Below are 19,530 nucleotides of genomic sequence, written 5' to 3' on the forward strand. Positions count from 1 at the left end.
TAAAAATAGAGAACAAAAGCCCTGCTGTTGTAAAAAGATACCTAGATCCAGATGTGGCGGGGGCGAAGCATCCTGCATCATTTATGATGCGAGTCAGGCTGTAAACATGTCGCTGTCACGAGCAACGAGTCCCGCCACCTGTGAGTAAAGACCTGCACACAAACATCGGGTCTTCTCAGGCACGGGGATGTTCAGTGCCCTCAAAGATACAATCTTCTTTCAAATTCCAAAAATGTTTGCAAGACCCAGGGTAATTTAGAGTGCTGTCTTCAGCCTGGCCGGTTGGGATCCTGCATCTTAAAGTCTAAAACTCTGATAAAAATGGTCAGGCATTAGAGAGAAATGAAGTCCCGATACATGCTACAATATGAGTGAACCTTGAAAACATTATGCTGAGTGATGAAAATCTATCACAAAAGGATAAATATCATATGACCTCATTTATATGAAATATCTAGAACAGGCACATGTATAGGGACCAAAGTTTATTAGTGGTTACAGGGTGGGAGGGGTCCCTGAGTGGTGCAAAAGATTTGCACTCATCTGATGGTGAAAACAGCTACGCGCTTGACTACTAGCCCAAAGGCTGGTGGTTTGAACCCACCCAGAAGTGCCAAGGAAGTCAGGCCTGGCACTCTGCTTCTGCAAGGTCATAGCCTTGAAAATCCTATGGAGCGGTCCTACTCTGCACACATGAGGTTGCCATGAGTCAACAACAAAAACAAAAACAACCAGTGTAAAGGTTGGTGACTCGAATCTACCCAGTGGCACTGTGGAAGAAAAGACTGGCCGTCTGCTTCTGTAGAGACTACAGCCAAGAAAATCCAATGGAGCCGTTCTATTCTGTATCACATGGGGTGGCCATGGGTTGGTTTTTAATGGGAGGTGCAGGAGGGAGGGGGAAGGGGAGTCATTGTTTAGGAAGCAGTGAGTTTCTGGTTATCGTGAAATGTGGCAATGGATATTGGTGATAGTTGCACATTACTAACATAATTAGTGTCAGTAAATTGTATACACGAAAAATCTTGAATTGGCAAATGTTGTGTTATACATATCTTTACAAAAAAAAAAAAAAAGAGAGAGACCAGGCAATGAAGGCTCAAAATGATTCTAGTGGCTGTACAAGCCCTCCCATTCCTGCACTGGAGGACCCCCATTCAGCTTGGCCTAGCTCCATGAGGGACCCCTCAAGGCTCAACTCTCCCTGCTACCACAAGGATTTCTGGGAGACAGGTAGACAAGCCTTTTCATGGTGATGTGAGTTCTAGAGCCTTGATATTTCCAGACTTTACCCCACCATCCAGGCTGGCATCCTAGCGAGGGAAAGAAATGGGGTCCTGCCGCTCTTACTCTTCTTGGCCAGCCCATGCCGGAGGTACGGATCACCTCCTTTTCTCAGCTTATTCTTCCCCTCTGGCCCCTGCTGTCTCTCCCCCAGCTCCTACGTCTGCTGGGTCCCCACAGCTCTGAGCTCTCTCCAGGGCTGAGGCTGGGATCACCAACCAACCTGGAGGCGCCCCGAAGGCAGGCCCAGGTCTCCTTCCTCTTCTCTGAGGCCCTTTCATTTTTTAGGGGGGTGGTCTCTCCACTGTGTGAGGTCATCAGTGGGTCAGTGGTAGAATTCTTGCTTTCCATGTAGGAGACTGGAGTTTGATTCCTGGCCAATTCACCTTATGTGCAGCCACCACCCATCTGTTATTGGAGGCTTACATGTTGCTATGACACTGAACAAATTTCAGCGGAGCTTCCAGAGTAACACAGACAAGGAAGAAAGGCCTGGAGGTCTAGTTCCAAAAATAAGCCAATAAAAATTCTATAAATCGTAACAATTGGATCCGAAACCAATCATGAGCTTAATGCAGGACTGGGCAACATTTTTTTCCCTTGCACATGGGGTCACCATGAGTTGGGGGCCAACTCAGTGGCAACCAATAACAACTCCACTGTGTAGACCAACAGAGAATTGGGCTCAGACAGAAAATGGTTAAGAGTATTGGCTAACCGGGTCAGGGAAGGTAATTGTGGATGTCACCTCTCTGGGTCTTTGTCATTAGGACAAACACACAGGCAGACTTGCAGATGATGTGGAAGGGGTGGAGGGCTCAGCCTCTCCCTGCTGGGGATACCTTGTTCCAGCCTCAGGGCCAGGGCTGAGTTGGACAAGATGCCCTGCAGCCCTGGTGAATATTCAGCTGGTTCTGTCCCCTTTGCTGGCTCCTGCCTATGCAAACAGCCACCTGGGAAGGGGGGCAGAGGTGGTGGCAGCAGCTGAAGCAGCAGAGGATAGAAGGTGGGAGAGGAAAGAAGGCAGAGGCTCCCCAGGCTGACGGAGCCACGCTAAGCCCACTATGGACAGGCGGCTGTGGGGTGCTTCCATCCTCTGCTTGCTGAACCTCTTACCGACCGTGAGTACCTGGCTCAGACCCTCCTGCCTCTCCCACTGGGCTCCTGATCTTGGAGCCCAACGGCCAGATGGGGGCCCAGCTGGAGTCTGCCGAGACTCCACTGCCCACACCCAGCACGGGGGTCCCTACCATGCAGGCGCGGGCCCTGGCTTGGAGAACTCCTGACACAGGGGCTCCGTCCTTCCCTTGTCCAGGCAGCCTATGCTACCTTGGGAAGCCCGGGCCATCACACCCAAGGTATGCCTCAGAACTGGGGAGACAAAGTCAGCACCAACTCCTTACATCCCAAGCTACCTGTTCCTCTCAGCTTCCAGTTGCCCTTGAGTTGAATCTAACTCATGGTGACCCTATACGTGTCGGAGTAGACCTGTGTGCCATAGGGTTTTCCAGGCTGATTTTTTTTGCAAGTAGTTCGCCAGGCCTTTCTTCCAGGGCACTTCTGGGTGCACTCGAGCCTTCAACCTTTCAGTTAGCAGCAGAGTGTGTTACAAGTTTATACCACCCAGGGCCTCCTCTCAGCTATGCATCCCCACTTCTTATACGCACTCCTCCTCTGATAAGGTTTTCAGGTCCCTCTGTCTCCCCATGACTCCTTGAACTGTGCTCCAGCTCTGATGTTTCCCTCTAGGAGTGCGTGGCCAGAGCTGGCCCCAGGACTGAGTAGGGCCTGAGTAGTATTTGGAGAACCAACTGCTCCCCTCTGGCATTCTCACAAAATGGAACCCTGGTGGCGCAGTGGTTAAAGTGCTTGGCTACTAACCAAAAGGTTGGCAGTTTGAACCCACCAGGTGCTCTGCGGGAGAAAGATGCGGCAGTCTGCTTCTGTAAAGATTACAGGATTACAGCCTTGGAAACCTTATGGGGCAGTTCTACTCTGTCCTTCAGAGTCACTACGAGTCAGAATCACCTCCATGGCAGTGGGTTTGGTTTGGTTTTGGGTTTTCCTCTCACAATATGCCCTGGAGAAGTGTTTGGTGCCAAATATTGCTCTGAGGCCTAGAACGCTGGAGAATAGGCAGCAGGACAGAGGGGCCCCTCTGTACGTCCTGCAATTATCCTGCGTATTTTCCAGGATGTTCCACCATGTGACAGCAGGGACCAGGAGGGTAGCCACAACGTACTGGGTGGGGCAGCCCCAGCTCCCAGGAGCTCCTCAGAGCCATATGGACTGGGACCTCCTTTTCCCCTGTTGCCTCAGTTCCCCTGGCTTGTTGGGGGGAGGTGCCACCCCCAGCGCCCTTGCTGCACCTGATGCCAGAGACACAGGCCTCGGCTTGAACCCTGGCCCCATCAAACTAGCTGTGTGACCCCGGGTAAATTCCACCCTTCCTGAGCCTAACTTGCTGCTTTTGTAAAGAATGAAAGTGCTACCTACTTGCAGGGTTGTTGTGCCTTTGGTGAAAGCTGGTTTGTCAAGGGCTAGGCATAGGGTGCCATGCATGGACCTTCCATGCCCTCTTCATCTGGGCTGAGGGCAGCCTCATTCCTCTTACCTGTGCGAGCCCCACACTGAAAGCTTTACCTTTGGAGGGGGAACCGAGGCCCTCTGGTGGTCATTCAGCAGCCAAGGCTGGCGTCTCCCAGGGAAGGCTCCACTCTCCATAGGCGAGGCCAGTGTTGAGGAAGATGGAGTGTGCCTTTGGGATAGAGTGGGATTCAGTATGTGAGCTGGGGTGAACTGAGACAGCCTTTGGGTCGCCTTCCCAGTCCCCTTCCCCCGACAGTCACTGCTTTTTAGCTGGCCCTGAGTCCCCACATCCGGGTGATTAGTTGGGCTTCCCAGTATTTTCCTGCTTCCCTGAGGAAGTGTGGGGGCCAGGGCTGGACTACCCAATAAGCAAGGTATGCACGGGCCCAATTGTGCCTTCCCACCAATCTGCAGTGCACAATTTCACCTGTGAAATTCCTCACCACAAATTAGCAAGTAAATACAGTTAAGTGCGTGTGTACCTTGCTCAATGCAAGCTGGTGTATATTGTGCTTACCTGGTTAATTTGCCTGGTGGGGGCTGCCATTCCTTCTTCTTGGTTGGAAGCTGCCCATCAATACCCTAGTCCCTCTGGCCTCAGTGGCTCCCCACACAGGCTCTGATATGTTCCCAGAAGGACTGGGGCTCCCAGATTGGTGACAAAGGAAGGACAGGCAGAGACTACGGCTCTCTAAACACCCCAGGGTTACAACTAGGCTGCTGGATAAGAACATCTCAATGAGGCTTGCCTGCCTCCAAACCTTCCTGCATTCCTGTGCTTAGTATGTTCTGGGCAGATGAGACCGGGCCGCATACAGGCCTGGGGTCACTGAGTCTTGAAGGGAAACCGAGAGCAGTTTGGGCATCCACCAAAATGGAGACACAGAGCCTGGACGGTCGGAGACATCTGCAGCCTAAGGCCCCACAGGACTACACAGGAGATGGCAGAACTATTGAGCAGTTGAGCCCAAACTCGGTTTTGGAAAGTGGGATCAGCAGATCGGGGACTGGAGTGGCCCCCTCTCCAGTGACAGGGCTGGTAGGGGTGGCCCCACTTGCTGGGTTGGGCCTCTTCCTCATCTCCTAGCCCACAGCTCTGTAGCAAGGTCCTTGGATTCCTCCTGGGTGGTCACTCACTGTCCACCGTCCCAACTCTGGTTTCAGCCCCTGTCTCACACCCCCTGCACTCTTCATGATACCTGTATTTCAAACCAGACTGTCGTTGTTAGTTGCTGTCAAGTTCGCTCCAACTCATGGCAATCCCATGTAAAAGAGAATGAAATGTTTCATGATCCTGCTTCATCCTCATGATCGTTGGTATGTTTGAGTCCATTATTGTGGCCACTGTGTATTTGGAGTGTCTTCCACCCTAGGGGGCTCATCTGTTGTAATCCTTAGGGTCTTCACGGGCAAAATTTCAGAAGTAGATCACCAGGCCTTTCTTCCTAGTCTGTCTTAGTCTGGAAGCTCTGCTGAGACCTGTCCAACATGGATGACCTTGCAGACTACTGGGCACTGCAGTTGTTGCTGTAGTAAGAGGAGAGCCCCAGAGAATTTTGAAGTGGTGCACATAACATATTCAATACATTTATTAATCTTCCTAAGTTTCTATTCACTTATCATCTGTCTGTCTGTCTATCCATCCATCCATCCATCCACCCACCCACCCACCTATCCACCCGCCCACCCATCCACCCAGCCATCCATCCACCCACCCATCCATCCATCCACCCATCCACCCGCCCACCCATCCACCCGCCCACCCATCCACCCAGCCATCCATCCACCCACCCATCCATCCATCCACCCACCCACCCACCCATCCATCCATCCACCCAGCCATCCACCCAGCCATCCATCCACCCACCCATCCATCCATCCACCCACCCACCCATCCATCCAGCCAGCCATCCACCCAGCCATCCATCCACCCACCCATCCATCCATCCACACACCCATCCATCCATCCATCCAGCCATCCATCCATCCACCCACCCATCATCCATCCACCCAGCTATCCATACATACATTTACCCAAATATTCATCCAATACATCTTATATGTCCTGTGAGCCAGGCCATGTGATTAGGATTAGGGGCACAGAAATTCTCTGTGCTCAGGTTATTTGGGCCAGTGGACCTTAAAGGAGCGTCTGATGGGCTCGCCTCATCCGGTAACTCTTTCCTGCAGGCACTGGGTCTTGTGCACCCAGAATGTGACTTCCTCATGCAGTTGAGAGAGGATGAGCATGTGTGTCTTCAAGCAGCAGAGAGGATGCCCAACACCACCCTGGGTATGGGGCTTGGGAGGGAAGTGGGGGCTGAAGGGTGGGAGGAGGCTTCTCTGAACCCTTGATTTCTTGCAGCCTCACCACTCAGAATGCTAGAGGAGCCTTCTCATGGGCCGAGTTGACATTGCCCTGTCTCTCAATCTAGGCTGCCCTACCACCTGGGATGGGCTACTGTGCTGGCCGAAGGCAGGCTCTGGCGAGTGGGTCACTCTTCCCTGCCCAGATTTCTTCTCTCACTTCAGCTCAGAGTCAGGTAAGGAGTGCTGGGCATGGTGTGTGTGTGTGGGTGGGGAAGGAGAAGGTGGTTTCCTGTGGTCATGGCAGAACGTGGTGGACACATCCCTGGCTTGGGAGGCAGGACAATCTGGATTTAAATACCAACTTCCCCTCTTCCAGTGTGACCTTAGGCAAGTCAGTCAACCTTCTGACCCTCACCTTCCTTAGCTGTGAACTGGGGAGAATAAGAGTACTTGCTACCCAGGGCAGGAGAATTAGTGTGGCGAGTTTAGGTTCTGGGCCCAGTACCCAAAGGCACTGGCCCAAGGCTCTGTTGGGGAGGACAGCAGGGCCCCTCTGTCTGACTGCTCAGATGATACTAGTTGCCCAGAATGGATCCTGGCAAAGGAGGGCACAAGGGCACCCCCACTCCTCTGCCTCGCCTCTCTGGGTGGGTGTCTGGGAAGTTCAACCCCATCAAGGGCCAAGGGCCTCCTTTCTTCACTCTAACCTTAGAACCTTGGAGGCCTAACTCACTGCTTTCTGCTCCCCGCAAACTCCCCTGCAGCTCATCTTCAAGGGAAGGATTCTCTCTGCTTAACAGCTGGCAACTCTGAGGGCACAGAGGAAAGGGCCTGGAGTGTGTCCCATGCAGGCTGGGCCTGGAACCCAGGCCTTTGCAAGGAAGGTCACTTTCTCTGCTCCCAAAAGGGTCTGTCTATGCGAGTCCTTCCAGGGTCACTCAATGGTGTCCTGGGGAGAGGGGAGGAATTACAATCTGAGACTCTGTTTCCCTCCCTCTCCTTTCTTCCCAGGGGCTGTGAAGCGGGATTGCACCGTCACGGGCTGGTCGGAGCCCTTCCCGCCTTACCCTGTGGCCTGCCCTGTGCCCCTGGAGCTGCTGGCTGAGGAGGTAAGAGGCTCCCGGCTTCCTGGACCCTTCCTTGGTGGGTGTTTGCATGGGTGATGGACTGTACAACTGTGGGGGCTGCCATTCCCTCTGTAGCCAACATCAGATTGGAATATTAATTACAGCAGTCTTCCAGCAGATGGCAGTAAAGTGCCAGGAGGAGAGGGATCCTTATGCTAATTTGCTCAATGGTCAAGTGTAGGTCACCTTCTTACCGTTTGTTTGGAGAGGAGGGGAGGCTGAGGGCAGGTGGGAAATGCACTGTTCACGGTCTTCTTGGTGTACCCTCTCTATGTCCAGGCCTTTGAGTGCTTTTTTGCCCTGAGCAAGTTCCTTTCCCTCTCTGGTTGGTTTGCATGGCTACGGTTTGAGTTAAGTAAAGGAAATTCAAGTCCAGAGTGAGCCCAGAAATGCTCTAACTCCAGCTGGCACTTACGTGCGCATAATCTCATGTCTCTCTCCCCTCAGCCTCTAAAGGTAAGCATAGCCTGACTGTTTTTCAGAAGAAAAAACTGAGTCAGAAGGAGGCCGTGACTGCCTGAATCCCACAGGAGAATTGGAACTGGAGGGAGCACCAAGCCCTGCTCCTGCCTCCAGGATACACCCTCAGTTTCTTGTCTCTGGGGCCAGGCTGGGCTTTGATTGATCCAAACACTGGGCAAGGCGAGAGATTTTCTCTGCCTGCCTGCTTGCCTGTAGCTGTCCCCTAGATTTGGGGACGCTCTGTTCCCAAACCGGTGAGCAAGCTGGATGTCAATAAACAAGCCCAATTTCCTCTTGAGCTTTTGTCATCTGCCAGAGACATGTAGTTTCTTCTGCTGCCTCTGTTGGCCCCCAGAGCAAGAAGCACCTCCAGTCCTGCTCCTCTCCCACTCCCTCACCTCAGGTCAGGTGGGAGGCAGGTTGTAAACAAGAGCTTCAATGCACAGAGGGGGCTTTCAGTGGGAAGGACATCCCTGCCACCAAATGGGGGCGTTTTGCCTGATCCCTCAGCCTCCCTTTTCCAAAGGCCCAGGAGCTGAGACCTGCTTGTCTCCACCCTCCCCAGAAATCTTACTTTTCCACGGTGAAGATCATCTATACCATGGGCCACAGCATCTCTGTTGTGACACTCTTCGTGGCCATCGCCATCCTGGTTGCTCTCAGGTTTGCTATTCTCTTCACCTGCTCAAGAACTTTCAATGACTCCCTATTACCCAGATGACCAAGTCCAGTTCCTTGCCTGGACATTCAAGAGATTCCCAGATCTAGGCTCCCTGTATATTTCTAAATTTTCCTTCCCTTTCCCCAGCATACAAACCCACCTCTTCACACACCAGATCTCCTTCCCAGTTCCACATCTTTGCTCACACTGTTTCTATTTATTGGGAATGCTGACTTCCTTCTTTCTCAATGTATTTATATCTGTCAAAATTCAAAGCCCAGCTCCCATCTGCTTCTCAGAATCCTCTTTGTCTCTTCCAAAGGTATGCAACAGCTTGTCTTGGCTGTTCAAACCCTCTGACCATTCCTCCTTGAAAGCCCCAGCCTTCAGAGTCTGAACCCCTTACTCCAGCCCTTGATCACACCCAGCCTGTGCCTTCCTCTGTCCCATGGGGTGAGCCTTGTCTCTCTGATCCAGGGGACTCCCACGGACAGTACCCTTGTCCTCACATCTGTCTCCCAGACTCTGAGCTCCCTGAAGGCAGGATCTGGTTTCTTCCTCTGTTCCCTCAATGAGACTGAGCCCAGGGCTCTGGTTGATCAGCTGTCCTGCAAAGCTAAGACTGAGGCCTCCAGTTCAATTCAGCTTACTTCACTTCAACTCAACTCAACCCAACTTCAGTTCAATTCAATTCACTTCATTTCAGCTCAACAACTCAACTCTGTTCACCTCCCAGCCCTGCTCAGCCTGCTAAACCAGGCCCCTGCTGTGAGCATACCAGAAGCCTCTCTCCCACCTGGCCTCCTGTTTCTCATCTTCCCACCCCCTCCAGGAGGCTCCACTGCCCTCGCAACTATGTCCACACCCAGCTGTTCGCCACCTTTATCCTCAAAGCAGGAGCCGTGTTCCTGAAGGATGCCACCCTCTTCCACGGTGACAACACTGACCACTGCAGCTTCTCCACTGTAATGGCCATGATGGGGGTGGGGGGGGTGGGGGGTGGGGGAGGGTTGGATTAAAAACCCAGATGAACCTGCCCAATACTGCCCTGTCTATTGGCTCACCCTGAGACTGTGCCCTTGCCGGTTCCCAAACAAGGAAGCGCCCTGTCCCCTTCTGCCCTCTCCCCAATCAGGCCCTAAGTCCCTCTTCCTAGACCACCATGCCAATCCATGCCCCTCTCCACGGCCTGATCTCCACTCCATATCCTTTGGTCTGCTTTACGCTCTGCATTCTGTACTCCCATTTAGGCCCTGTTTTATTCCACGGGTCTCTTCATTTCATCCCTCCAAGGAGCACTCACTGTACTTGTGGCTGAGGGTGGGGTTAGGAGTGGAGAGAGAGCTGGGCCCCTCCTTCAGGAAACACACAGGGCTCCCCGGGGGACACCATGCACACAGATGATGGGACTACCAGGTGCAGGAAACTGAGAGCTGGGAGAGAACAGAGAGGGTTTCAGGGAGGAGGCAGTTTGGGAGCCAGGTCGGCAGCAATGACAGGGAGATGGGGAGAGAGGACACACCAAAGGGAGGGACCAGTGCGAACAAACTCTAGGAGGCTAGCGGACTGGGGCATGTCTGAGAAACCGACAAGTCAGATTAGGAAATGGGTGGGAAGGAAAAGAAAAGATTGAAAAAACACACACAAAAAAGGAAGTTGGGTAGAGCGCAGAGGCCCAGCACATAGCATGCACTCTAAGAATGCTGGAAATGAGCAGATAAATGAGTGAACACACTCACCAATGACCTTAATTAAAGTATTAACAATAATATATATTGAGCCTTTATTATGTGCCAGACATTGCATTCAACGCTTTACATATATTATCTCCTTTGACCTTCAAAATGACCTGAAGAGGAAAGTCTGACTTGAATCCCATCTTGTAGAGGAGGGGCCTGGGGCACAGAGAGCCTGGCAGTCAGCAAGGTCACCCCACAAAGGGCCAGCTCTCAGAGCGGCTGGGTTCTGTGAAGTGAAGCCGTGGATGAAGGCACGGTCCACACGAGCAAGCTTGTGGGACTGAGCTGTACACCAATCAGTGCTCTTCGATGTTGCCAGCTCTAGGGATGGACTCTAGTCCCTGGGAGGTTCCAGCCATTAAAATGCTTAGCTGCTAATCAAAATGTTGGTGGTTCGAGTCACCCAGAGGCATGTCGGAAGAAAGGCCTTAGTGATGTGCTTCCTAAAAATCAAACACTGAAACCCTGTGGAGCACAGTGCCGCTGTGATACACATGGGGTCGCCTTGAGTCAGAATCAAAGAATCAACTTGAAAGTCACTGTTTTTTTTTCTTGGGAGAGGGGTTTAGGGGTGGACTTGAGCTCAGGAAGGATGGGATGAAAGGGAAAGTCATAGCAACTCTTACATAGAGTTTCCATTTAACCCTTATGACCAGGCCGTGAGGTAGGTGGTGTTTTTCCTTCTAGGGATGAAAAGCTCAGGCACAGGGAGGCTCACACTGCTAATGGGTGATGGGGTTTGAATCTAGGTTGTCTGGGTCCTGAATCTGTGCTCCTGCACACCACACTGTACTGCCCCACCCCTCTGGGGCCACCTGAGGGGGAGGCGGCCTGGAGGTTCATGGTCTGAGTGGAGTGTCTTGAGTTGGGGCCTAGTGGGTGTCCCAGCTCTGAAGCACCCAGTCCCCCACCCTCAGGCTCTGTGCAAGATCTCCGTGGCTGCCTCCCATTTTGCCACCATGACCAACTTCAGCTGGCTGTTGGCCGAAGCTGTCTACCTGACCTGTCTCTTGGCTTCCACGTCACCCAGTGTGAGGTGCCCCTTCTGGTGGCTGGCTCTTGCTGGCTGGGGTGAGCACTGAGGGCTGAGTTTGGGTGCAGTGGGGGAGGCAGAGGGCTGGGAAGGCCAGGGAGCTCACACAGAGGTGCCTTCACCTCACTGATGATGACTCTGAGGACCAGAGAGGGGAGGGAATGGGCCACAGCCACACAGCAAGTACAGGGGAGGGGAGCACGCTTCCGGGCTTTCACTGGTCTTGCCTGCGTGGCTGGCCAGGGGCAGGAGGAGGGTAGGCCTCAGAGTCTCAGATGCAGACACTTCACTTGTGTCCCCTCTGTGGTCCCCACAGGGTTTCCAGTGCTCTTCATTGGGACCTGGGTGGGCTGCAAGTGGGCCTTCGAGGATATTGCGTGAGTCTGACCTGTATGGAATTGCATGGGGCAGGGAGAGGACAATTGGGAAATCTGGCTCTTCTCCAAGTTGGAAAGAGGAGGAGGAAACATGGGTGCGGCCCTCAGGGAATTCCCAGGCTGGCGGGGAGCAGGGCTTGTAACCTGGGGCGAGAGAGGGGGCTTCGATTCTCAGGGCGTGGGCTCAGAGGTAGCAGTGGGGGCCTCCTGGAAGAGAGAGAGTGTTGGGGGCCAGGAAGAAATCAGCAAACACGAGTTCATCCACCTTGGTGGAAAGAAAGGGTGAGCCCAGCACGTGAGAGTGTCCCTTTGGAAGTGGGGTGGCTAATTGGCTGAGGGAGGAGGTAAGAGAGTTGAAGCTGGAAGGCTTGAATGCTAGAGAGAGGACAGACAGTCTGAGGCCAGCAGGTACAGAGATGCGAGGAGGAAAAGGCATGGGCTACCACGGAAAAGTGTACTTTGCAGCGACTGCATCCTGGTATCCCCAACTTCAGCCCTGGTTTGTCCTCTCCCCAGGTGCTGGGACCTGGACGACAGCTCCCCCTACTGGTGGATCATCAAGGGGCCCATCATCCTCTCTGTTGGGGTCAGTCCCTGGGGCCCTTTGCTTCATTCAGTCAGCCTCCCTGGTTCAGCAAGGGGCTGTCCACAGCAGGAAACACAAATTCAGGCTGGGAGTCAGGAAGCCTGGGTTCCAGCCCAGCTCCACCCCCACTTTTCAGGGACACCGTCTGTGGGCCTCAATATTCCAGGCCCAGGTAAAGCCAGGGGGGTGGTCTTAATCAGTGCTCAGGCCCCTGCCAGCTCGGAGTTTTGATGAATGTGGTGCCCTAGTTCCAGGTCAGGCACTATACTGCAGGGAGAGACAGGTAGGCAGGGAGGTGGATCGGAGAGGTCCTGCAGGTGAGCCCCCCACCTGCTCCCACACATGAAACAGAGGCGTCCAGGACTGTTTTGCATGGTCTCAGTGAATGTGTGAATTTTTTCCAACTTAGCAATTGTGCAAACTGAGGGATACTTAATTTGTGCCACAGAAGCCTGTGGTAGTGGCTGGAGGCAGGATGCTAAGGCCGGAACCTCCCACCCTTGATCTCAAAACTTGAAAAGGCGGGGACGCTGAGCCTTACCCTCCTCTCTGAGGCTTGCATGTGGGACCCCTTGGTCTCCAGGCTAGAAGTCCTGGGGCAATGGTTTCTGTGTCCATCTACCTATCCATCCCCATGTCTCAAGGATTTGGGGTTTCTAATCCCCAGAGGGAGCCCTGGTGACACAGTAGTTAAGAACTAGTCTGGGGCCCCATCCCAGCTGCCCCAGGCCATCCCCTGACTCCTGCCCTCTATCTTCCCGCACCTCTATTTCCAGGTGAACTTTGGGCTTTTTCTGAATATTATTCGCATCCTGTTGAGGAAACTGGAGCCGGCTCAGGGCAGCCTCCACACTCAGTCTCAGTACTGGTACCTAGTGTGTGTGTGTGTGTGTGTGTGTGCATGTGTGCGGGGGTGTTGGGGGTGCTGGGGAGGGCAGCCGGGAGAGGAGCCAGTATGGTCTCTTTCATCTGGTGGGTGAGCCTGGCACCATACTGCTCCAGATATTCCCAGAGAGAAATAGATTTGGAGACCATGATATGGAAAGAATAGAGGCTCCACACAGTTACCATGTCAGATAGGCTGATAAGTACTGAAATTTATTTCTATGGCAGTCTGGTGGGGGGAGGGTGAATTAAGGAGGAAGTGGTTTTTGAAAAATGCATTTAGGACCTTGGCTGGGATAAACTGGATAAGAGCATTTGGCACAGGGAACAGCGGGATCCAGGGCCCAGAAGTAAGGAAGCCCAGGGGGTATGTGGGGAGGATGGTGTTCTCCAGGATGGCTGGTGCACAGAGTGGAAAAGGGGAGGTGGTGGGAGGTGAGGGTGAGCAGGGGCCCTGATGGAAGCAAACCATGAAGAATTCCTAATACGAGCCTAGGGCTTGTCCTCTCCTGCAGGCGGCTCTCCAAGTCAACACTTTTCCTCATCCCTCTGTTTGGAATTCACTACATCATCTTCAACTTCCTGCCTGACAATGCCGGCCTGGGCCTTCGCCTGCCCCTGGAGCTGGGGCTGGGCTCCTTTCAGGTTAGAGGCCTCCACAGGCACTCCTTCCCTCAGACTCCTGGGTCAGGAAAGAGGTGCTGCTACCCATGGGCCTTGGCTGACTTTATGGTAGGATGAAGGCTACTAGGCCAGTTATTCTTCCATCTGTTCACTCATCTATCTATTCAGTTATTCATCTGCTTGTCCATCTTCTAGCCATTCATCTCTCTATTCATTCAACTACCCGTTCACTCATCTACCCATCCGACCAATCATCCATCCACCATCCATCCATCCTTCCATCCATCCATCCATCCATCCATCCATCCATCCATCCATCCATCCATCCATCCATCCACTCGTTCATCCTTCTACCCAACCTTTACTGAGCACCTATTATGTGCCAGGCTTGCTGCTTATTACTAAGAAACGCAGGAATAAAAAATGTCAGAGAAATGGGGCTAATAGTAGAGCCCTGGCAGGCTTTCTATGATGATCACATGAGACCATATGCACATAGTAAGTGATGAATGCATCTAAATTCCCTTTCGCATAAGCTTGACCCAAGCCACAGCCTGCATGTGGGTGGGAGAGAAGTTGTAGAAAGACTACGGACAACTTGAGGCCAGGCTAAAGGGTTCTGATGGAGTCTGTTCTCTTTGGCCCCACAGGGTTTCATCGTTGCCATCCTGTACTGCTTCCTTAACCAAGAGGTGTGTGACTCTCCAGGTTCTCCCTACTCATTAAGCCTGCCCCTCCCACCAATCCTGAGCCCCCCTCTCTCCTGACCAAGCCCTGTAGACCTCAACCCACCCCAAACCTGACCCCTGTGATCCATTGTGGGAAAGTCTATACTGAGCTCCTGGATCACACTGAACCTGAATGCTTCATGTAAACATATTTTATCCATTCACCCTCTGGGATGCACCAAGTTATACTGTCCATTCACCAGCAGGGTAGAGGAGGCCTTTTAGGCATCAGGAGAGGGATACAAAAACGGGGTAAATGGATCCCCTGATTTTGTGCTCCTAAAATTGAACAAAAGGGAGAGTACGGGAGGGATAAGCAAGCTGGGGGAGAGACTTTCAGACAGAACAGAGACAGAGGAACCAAGAAAGTCAGAGGTAGATATACAGGGGCCTAGGAAAAGAGAGTCATATGCTGAGCCAAGGAGGAAGATCCAGAACAGAGCTGGGGAAACTGACAGGGGGCTGCTAGAAGAGAGTCATACAGAGAGACCAGACCAAACAGAAGGGAGAGACACAACCATAGATGGAATACATGGAGCAGGTGCTCACATGGGAACATGAAAGGTGGCAGAGACAGATGAGCAGTGAATTGAAATGCCCCATCCAAAAGACACTATACATTCTTCCTTCGGGACACAATTGTTTTGGTAGGAGAATTTAGCTCAGTGCCCCAGACTCCCGGGGCAAGGGTCACAGGCTCCCTCTGGTGGCCAAGGATTTGCTGTGGGCTCTGTGATCTGCCTAAATCTGGTTGTGGGTGCCCTGTCCTCCTACTGGGGAGCAGTACCTCTGCCTGACCTGCCATCTCTGTCCCTGCCTCGCTCCCTACCCTCTGACTGTCTTCTTTCCCTCCTGCCCTAGCCTCTCTGTGTCTCACACCACCTTATTTGGGGTCTGGGATGCAGACAAAAATATAACACCTGGGTGTCATGGGTGCAGCCCTGGCTGGGGCTGGTGCAGCCTAGGGATGGGGTTTCAACAGAGAGCTGTGAGGGGCTCTGTCAGGAAGCAGTTTTGGTTACACCCCTCTGGTGACAGGGAGCTTACCATCTCCCAGCATGGCTCTTCCTGCGGTTAGGTAGCTGTGCGGAAACTTCTTTGTATGTTGAACAGCAATCTATCTTCCTTTTATCTGTCACCACAGCCCAGCCCTAATTCCGCTCTCTACAGCCACAGCCTATGAGCTCCCTCTGCATCTGCCCACCGCCCCTGCCCCCCACGCAGCCCCTTGGAGGTGTGAAGATGCAGACAGTCTAACCCTGAGGCTGCTTTTCTTTCCCTTACCCTCAGCTCCCTCAACTGCAGCACCTCAGACAGGGTGCTGAGTGCCCCTCCTTCTGGTCATGCCCTCAGAACAGGTTTCCAGCAGCCACAGTTCAGCTCACAGAGAGAGATCAGGACTGAACACCAGAGCCAGGGATGATGTAAGTCCTGCAAGACAGACATGGAGAAGTTATCTGGCCAGGAACTCAAAAAATCAGCCCATAAATGTCTTAACTGTGTCCTGACAAAATCAGCGCTAAAAGGTAGAGAAAAGAGCTAAAGGAAATGACCAGAAATACTCAGAGGAAGGAGGAAGTAGTATCCTTCAGAGGTGATACTTAGTGGCTATGGCCAACTGTGGCTTCTCCCGGCCCATCTCTGTTTTTCCCACGTGGTCTCTCCCTGCACCCTCATTCTCACTGGGGTTGAGTAAAGAAGTGGCAGCGGACCTTCTTGACATCCTCTCCCTTGTCCCCGGAGGTGAGGACTGAGATCTCTCGAAGGTGGCATGGCCATGACCCTGAGCTTCTGCCAGCCCGGAGAACCTGTGCCAGATGTACGATGCCCTCCAGCTCGGGGGTGAAGGTGCTGACATCTGTGTGCTAGGTTGGCCACATGGCATGACAGGAGTCCACACCTGACCTTGGGCAACTACGAGGGGCCTACCATCCTCCAGGGGAGCAAGAAGGACCAGCACCCCCAGAAAGCCCTCAGGCCACCCCCCTCCAGTCACTGCCGAGCCCTGGGCAGGACCAGCCCTGAGCCATCACTCCTCCTCCTAGGGCCTGTGTAACTGAGGGATACCTGGTTGAGTGAGTGAATGCCTCTCTACAGGGGAGAGGCTCTACATTCTCTATTTGGACCTCAGGTGCGGAGAGTTGTGCCCTCCACATGTCTCAGTTCATATCACATTTGTATCGTTTATGTGTGCGAGGACCCGCTGTGGTTTTATTTTTTAAAACATTATTATCTTTTAGCCTCACTCTCATTCCCCTCCTTTACAGGCAACCATTCCAACGTGTTTAATGTGAATACTTATGTTTCTGTGTGTTCTTGCAAAATACGGAGTGTTTTGTGTGTCAATATTTTTATTTACATGAACCGTATTGGTTACATGCCTCATTCTCTTTCTAACGTTTTTCCCCTTGGCTGTTTTTACAAGATCCCCTGTGTTGCCCTGTGTGCATCTGGTTCCTTGCTTCTGACTGTGGGGAGGTACCACATGGCACCATTGCCCATGTGTTTCCTGTCCCCGTCTCTCCCTCCCTCCACCACCACTGCGGGTCACCCTCCGTGGACCTGCAGGGGTATTTCTGTGGGACACATACTCAGGATAGAAGTGCTGGGTCACCAGTCCTGTCGCTTCTTAAATTGATAAGCAGTGCCAGATTGTTCTCCAGAACGACTGCAAAAACTACCAGCACTCCCACCAGCAGCTCAGAGGTTCCTCAGTCCTCACAGCCTCACCAGCACTTGTGTTATCCAGCTTTTTAATGTTTGCAAGTCAAATGTGTGCAAAATGACATTTCATTGTTGTTTGAATTTCTCTGATAGCTAACGAGTGTGAGCATCTCTGCTTGCCTGTGTTAGCCTTTTGAGTTTGGTCTTCTGCAGATTGCTTGGGTCCCTTTTTCCATTTTTCTCTGGGGTGGAGATTCTTCAACTCAGGTCTTGTTCTTACGTTCTCTTCACCTGCACCTTCCTATACCCCTCACCTGTGCCTGTTGTCTGCCACCCCCCACTCCCAGGTGAGGCTCCCCTAATGTACTCCATCATCCTGGTCTATTCTTCTTCCACCCTTTTTCTGTGGGAATAAGACCTGGGCGCTGTCCTTGAGCAACTGTTGGTGGATGGGGAAGGACGGAATTTCAGTACAGAAAACAGGCAGAAATGAATATTATGCAGGTCAGAATTAAATCTCTCCCCTTCTTTGCCTGTAGTTCCTGGGTAGTGCAAACTGTTAACAAGCTTGGCTGCCAACTGAAAAGCTGGCAGTGTGAACCCACCCAGAGGTACCTCAGAAGAAAGGCCGGGTGATCTATTCTGAAAAATCAGCCATTGAAAACCCTTTGGAGCACAGTTCTACTTGGACACACATGGGGTCGCCGTGAGTCAGAGTCTACTCAACGGCAACTCGTTCTTTTCTGGCTCCTTCTTTCTTTATCCACAGTTCTGCTGAACTCAGCTCCATTCCCTTGCCTCCAGGAAGATTTCCCTCACTACATCAGCCTTTCTTGCCATTCTTCTTCTTCCCCCACTCCCACTCCAAGAGTTTAAATCTCCTTCTTCAACCCTTGCCCACCTGGACTAACTACCAGATGCTGTTTCCTCATCCGGGCCCAAGCCTGGGTTCCTCCCCTCCCATGACTCCCTCGGTGGTGGCTTTCTCTTCTGCATAAAGAATTCAGTTGTCTCTCACTGCTCTGGATAAGGTCCCCTTCCATATGCACCGGCAACGGAAGGAACTGGGAATCCCTCACCAATGTCGGTGCATAAGGCTGCAGGCATGTGCCTGGTGGTGGAGCTGATGGAATCTTCCTCCTTACATTCATGTGAGTTCTGGTGAAAAGAGGCACAGCGGTATGAGACCCAAGGTCAGGTCGTTGGCCGTGATGCCCAACTGCCTAGATGAAAGTCCTGATTAGACAAATGTCAAGGTGTGGCCCCAGTCTGGAAACCTCATTATTCGTTCCTTTCTTTAGTCTCAGATCATAAAAGTAATTCATACTCATTACAGCGCATTTGAGATATATATATCTATATATACCAAATGCATTACCACCACACCGATTCTGAGTCATCGCAGCCCCGTGTGTGCAGCGTAGCACTGTGTCTGGGTCCGGAGGATCTTCTAGGCTGTGGCCTTTTGGAAGCAGATGCCTGGCCTGTCTTCTGAGGCACCTGTGGGTGGTTTTGAACCACCAACATTTCAGCTAGTAGTTAGGAGCAAACCATTTTCGCCACCCAGGGGCCTAATTCATATTCATTTGCAGGACATTTGAGAGCTATAAAAAAACCCAAGCCAACCCATTACCATTCAATCCGTTCCAACTCCTAGTGACCCTACAGGGCTGAGTAGAACTGCCCCATAGGGTTTCCAAGGAGCAGCTGGTGGATTCAAACTGTTGACTTTTTGGTTAGCAGCAAAGGTCTTAACCACTGCTCCACCAGGGCTCCTTGAGAGCTATTAAAAAAACAAACAAAAAAACCAACCAAATACGTTGTCATTGAGTTGATTCTGACTCATAGCAACCCTATAGAAGGACTTAAAAAAATAAAAATCAGCCATAGTCTCATTACCCAAAGAAAGTCATCATTAATTCTTTATGTTTTTTCCTCTGCTTTTTTGAAATGTGTTGAGACCATACTATATTCATAAATTGATATCTGGTTTTTTTAGATTTAGAATAAACATACATGAAATACAGTCGGCCTATAGGCACATGAAAGTGATGTTCAGCATCCTTAGTCATTAGGAAAATGCAAAACCGCAGTAAGATATCACTTCACATCCACTAGGATGGATAAAATAAACAAAATACAGCAGTTACAAGTGTGAGTGACGATGTGGAGAAATTAGAATTCTCATACATTGCTGGTGGGAATGTCAAATGGTGCAGCTGCTTTGGAGAACCGTTTGGCAGTTCCTCAAAAACTTAAAGTTACCATATGACCCAGCAAGTCTCTTCCTGAGATACTGAGTGAGAATTGAAAAGAGAATTGAATTCAAGAGAATTAAAAATGCATGTCTATAAAAACTTTACATGTACATATGTCTATATAAAACTGGTAGCATTATGCATAATAGCTAAGATGTGAAAACAACTTCATGTCCATCAAAGGATGAATGGAGAAGCAAAAT

The 19,530-nt window shown here is 51.7% G+C and overlaps 1 protein-coding gene across 1 annotated transcript; it reads left to right on the forward strand.

The window, feature by feature from the left end:
• Nucleotides 1-1,899: 1,899 nt before the first annotated feature.
• Nucleotides 1,900-16,297, forward strand: GHRHR (growth hormone releasing hormone receptor). The gene is made up of 13 exons (XM_064290117.1): nucleotides 1,900-2,405; nucleotides 6,064-6,166; nucleotides 6,309-6,416; nucleotides 7,195-7,292; nucleotides 8,338-8,435; nucleotides 9,266-9,398; nucleotides 11,090-11,243; nucleotides 11,522-11,582; nucleotides 12,099-12,168; nucleotides 12,945-13,036; nucleotides 13,569-13,698; nucleotides 14,328-14,369; nucleotides 16,149-16,297. Exons 1-13 carry the CDS (start codon nucleotides 2,349-2,351, stop codon nucleotides 16,272-16,274), a joined length of 1,272 nt encoding a protein of 423 aa, XP_064146187.1. The 5' UTR covers nucleotides 1,900-2,348; the 3' UTR covers nucleotides 16,275-16,297.
• The last annotated feature ends 3,233 nt before the right edge of the window (nucleotides 16,298-19,530 follow it).

The sequence above is a fragment of the Loxodonta africana genome, chromosome 8 (assembly GCF_030014295.1).
Source record: "Loxodonta africana isolate mLoxAfr1 chromosome 8, mLoxAfr1.hap2, whole genome shotgun sequence".
In the NCBI taxonomy this organism is placed as follows: Eukaryota; Metazoa; Chordata; class Mammalia; order Proboscidea; family Elephantidae; genus Loxodonta; species Loxodonta africana.

Bases quoted from the DNA above. Each gene is read 5' to 3' on its own strand.
- GHRHR (XM_064290117.1), top strand. From the start codon at position 2,349: ATGGACAGGCGGCTGTGGGGTGCTTCCATCCTCTGCTTGCTGAACCTC. The intron at 11,244-11,521 runs GTGAGCACTGAG...TGGTCCCCACAG, and splicing joins GCTGGCTCTTGCTGGCTGGG to GGTTTCCAGTGCTCTTCATT. The intron at 12,169-12,944 runs GTCAGTCCCTGG...CTCTATTTCCAG, and splicing joins CCATCATCCTCTCTGTTGGG to GTGAACTTTGGGCTTTTTCT.